At 64.5% G+C, this 2,843-nt stretch overlaps 1 protein-coding gene across 1 annotated transcript in view; it reads right to left on the reverse strand.

Annotated features, from left to right (window-relative positions):
- Window positions 1-679: 679 nt before the first annotated feature.
- PPP1R9B (protein phosphatase 1 regulatory subunit 9B) overlaps window positions 680-2,843 on the reverse strand; it is a gene marked incomplete at its 5' end in the record, with an annotated part of 5,979 nt that continues 3,815 nt past the window's right edge. Inside the window, 5 exon segments of the mRNA XM_029963517.1 lie at window positions 680-849; window positions 1,677-1,906; window positions 2,340-2,393; window positions 2,480-2,632; window positions 2,738-2,843. Coding sequence (XP_029819377.1) covers window positions 717-849; window positions 1,677-1,906; window positions 2,340-2,393; window positions 2,480-2,632; window positions 2,738-2,843 — 676 coding nt within the window.

Raw genomic sequence — 2,843 nt, forward strand, 5'->3', positions numbered from 1 at the left:
CTGTGGGATGTCAGGGGATATTTTGGGGTGATGGAGGTGGGTGCATGGAGGGGCTCTGCTGGGTGCCAGGGACCTCCCCTCTGTGCCCTGGTGCCCCCCAGCCGGGCAGGGGATGCCCCCCCCCACTGTGACCCACGGCAGACCCTTGGGATCCTTTGGGATCCGGTGAGCCCATGTGGGATCCGCTGTGGCCCCGCACGGCTCTGACCCCATGGCTGGGGGGTTCCAGTGTGGCTGGCATGGAATCCAGTGGGGTCTGTTGGGGGATCCAGCATGACCAGCATGGGATCCGGCTCCCAACAGGATCGTGTGGGATGATCTCTGGGGATCCCTCGTGGGATCCCGCACAAGCAGCCTGGGATCTGGTGCCCGAGGTGATCTCTTTGTGGGCTGTCAGACCCCGGAGCAGGATCCGCAGGCAGATCCCCTGCAATCCAGGGTGGGATCCAGTGCCGGGAGGAGCCCGGGCGTTGCCCAGCGCCCGAGCAGATCCGCTGTGATCTGGTGGAGGGAGCACAATCCCGCTGGGAGCCCCAGGCAGATCCACCGTGACCCGGGGTGGGATCCAGCGGCCGTAGCTCAGTCCGGAGGGAGCCGGTGCCCCACAGGCTCCGCAGCCCCCGGCGCGGGATCCGGCGGCCCAGCAGATCCCCCGCGATCCATCGGCGACGGAGCCCCGGGAGCGGTGCGGCCGTGGCCGGGCGGGGCTGGGGGGCTCAGGGACACCCCTGGTCCCGGCGCCCGGTGCCCACCTTCTCCTGCAGCTTCTCCATCTCCTCTTTGTGTGCCAGCTCCGACTCCTCCAGCACCCGCCGCTGCGCCGTCTCCTTCTTCAGGAACTCGATCTCCCTGCGGGAATCGGTGCGTGGGTACACGGCCCCCCCCCCGGCACTGGGGATACCCCAGGGAGGGGGACCAGGGCAGGGGCATCCTGGGACACCCAGCCCAGTGGGATGATGGAATAGTTGGGGCTGGAAGGGATCTTAAAGATGATCTTATCCCACTCCCTGCCATGGCAGGGACACCTTCCACTAGACCAGGTTACTCCAAGCCCTGTCCAACCTGGCCTTGATGGATTTATGTCACAGGGAAGGTCCCTGCACAGGGAATGGTCCATGCCAAGAGAACAAAGGGTGCCCAGGAAGGATTTGGTGCCCCAGGGATGGGTCTCTATCAAGAGGAAGGTTCCTTCCCAGGGCATGATCCATGATCAGGATGGAGCTGTTTCCCCAGGGAGGAGTCCCTGCCCAGTGGAATGTCCCTGCCCAGGGACAGGGGGTGCCCAGGAAGGATCTGGTGCCCCAAGGGATGTATTTCTGCCCAAGAGACGTTAAGTGCCCAGGGACAAAGGGTGCCCATGAAGGGGTCAGAGCCCCACAAGAGGGTCCACACCAAGGGCATGATCTGTGCCCACGTTATGTGGCTGTGCCCAGGAACAAGGGGTGCCAGGGAAGGATCTGGTTCCTGGGGGACGGATCCATGGCTAGGGGGCAGCTCAGCCCAATGGCACAGTCTGTGCCCAGAGATCAGGGATGCCCAGGGAGGGCCTGGCCCAGCCCAATGTTCCCAGGGACCGGGGTGCCTGAGGAGGGGTCAGTTCCCAGGGGACGGGTCCATGCCCGGGTGGACACGGGGTGCCCAGGGGAGGACGGGCAGGGGGTGGGCGCTGCCCTCACTTCTGCTGGTACTCCTTGATGAGCCGCTTGGCCTTGCTGTACTTGCGCTCCAGGGTCTGGTACTGGGCCTGGGTCTCCTTGAGGTGCTCGTCCACGGCCTGGCACAGGTTCTGGGCCTCCATCCAGTACCCTTCCAGCTTCTCCATCCGCTCCTTGTTCTCCTCCACGCTCTGCTCCAGCTGGGCCTTCTCAGCCCGCCAGCGTGCCTTCTCCTGCTCCAGGCACTGCAGCTGGGGATGGCACAGCATGGCACAGTCAGGGAGCAGGATATGGCACGGCATGGCACAGTCAGGGAGCGGGATATGGCAGAGCATGGCATGGCAGAGTCAGGGATAAGGATATGGCACAGCATGGCACAGTCAGGGAACAGGATATGGCATGGCATGGTGTGGCGTGGCATTACAAATCAGGGAACAGGCATGGCATGGCATGGCACAGCCACGTGGTGTGGCATGGCATGGCACAGCAAGACACAAACAGGGAACAGGCATGACATGGCACAGCCAGGTGACAGGCAGAACACGGCACAGCACGTGCAGGGTAGGGGTGAGAATGTGAGGAATTCAGAGAGGATGGTGGAGATCGAGATCCAGGGGTGCCAGGGGAGATGTCAGGGTGTCCCCCCTACCCCTGGGCAGCCGGGACCCCCAGACCCCCACTCACCTTCCTCTTGAGCTGCTGGATCTCGGCCTCGGTGACAGCGTGTTTGATCTGGAGCTGCGGGAGGAGCCGGTGTGGGCACGGGGTGGGCACACACGTGTGGGCAGCCCCCTCTCCCCCGGCTTCCCCCAGCCCCTCCTCACCTCCTTGAACTTGTGCACCAGCTTCTCGGGGTCCATCTCCACGGGGGACAGCGTGTCCTCGTTCTCGGCCAGCTCGAACACCTCGATGGCCATCTCCCCACCAGGGAACATGGGGCTCATCTCCTCCTCCTCGTCTGTCGCATATTCACCCGTCTGGGGAGGGCACAGGGCACCATTGGCATCCCCACCCGGGGAAATGGCGTCACCGGCCCCATGTCGGGCGGAGGGACCCTGGGTGGGTGGGCGTTGTCCCCTCACCTCCTCGTCGTCCTCGGTGTACTGGGTGTAGCGCTGCTCGATCATCTCCCGCTGCCACCGCTCCTGCTCCAGCGTCTGCTGGATCAGCTGTGCCACCTCGCTCTGC

This window comes from Manacus vitellinus, unplaced genomic scaffold (genome assembly GCF_001715985.3).
Source record: "Manacus vitellinus isolate BGI_N305 unplaced genomic scaffold, ASM171598v3 scaffold_102_pilon, whole genome shotgun sequence".
NCBI classification, from domain to species: domain Eukaryota; kingdom Metazoa; phylum Chordata; class Aves; order Passeriformes; family Pipridae; genus Manacus; species Manacus vitellinus.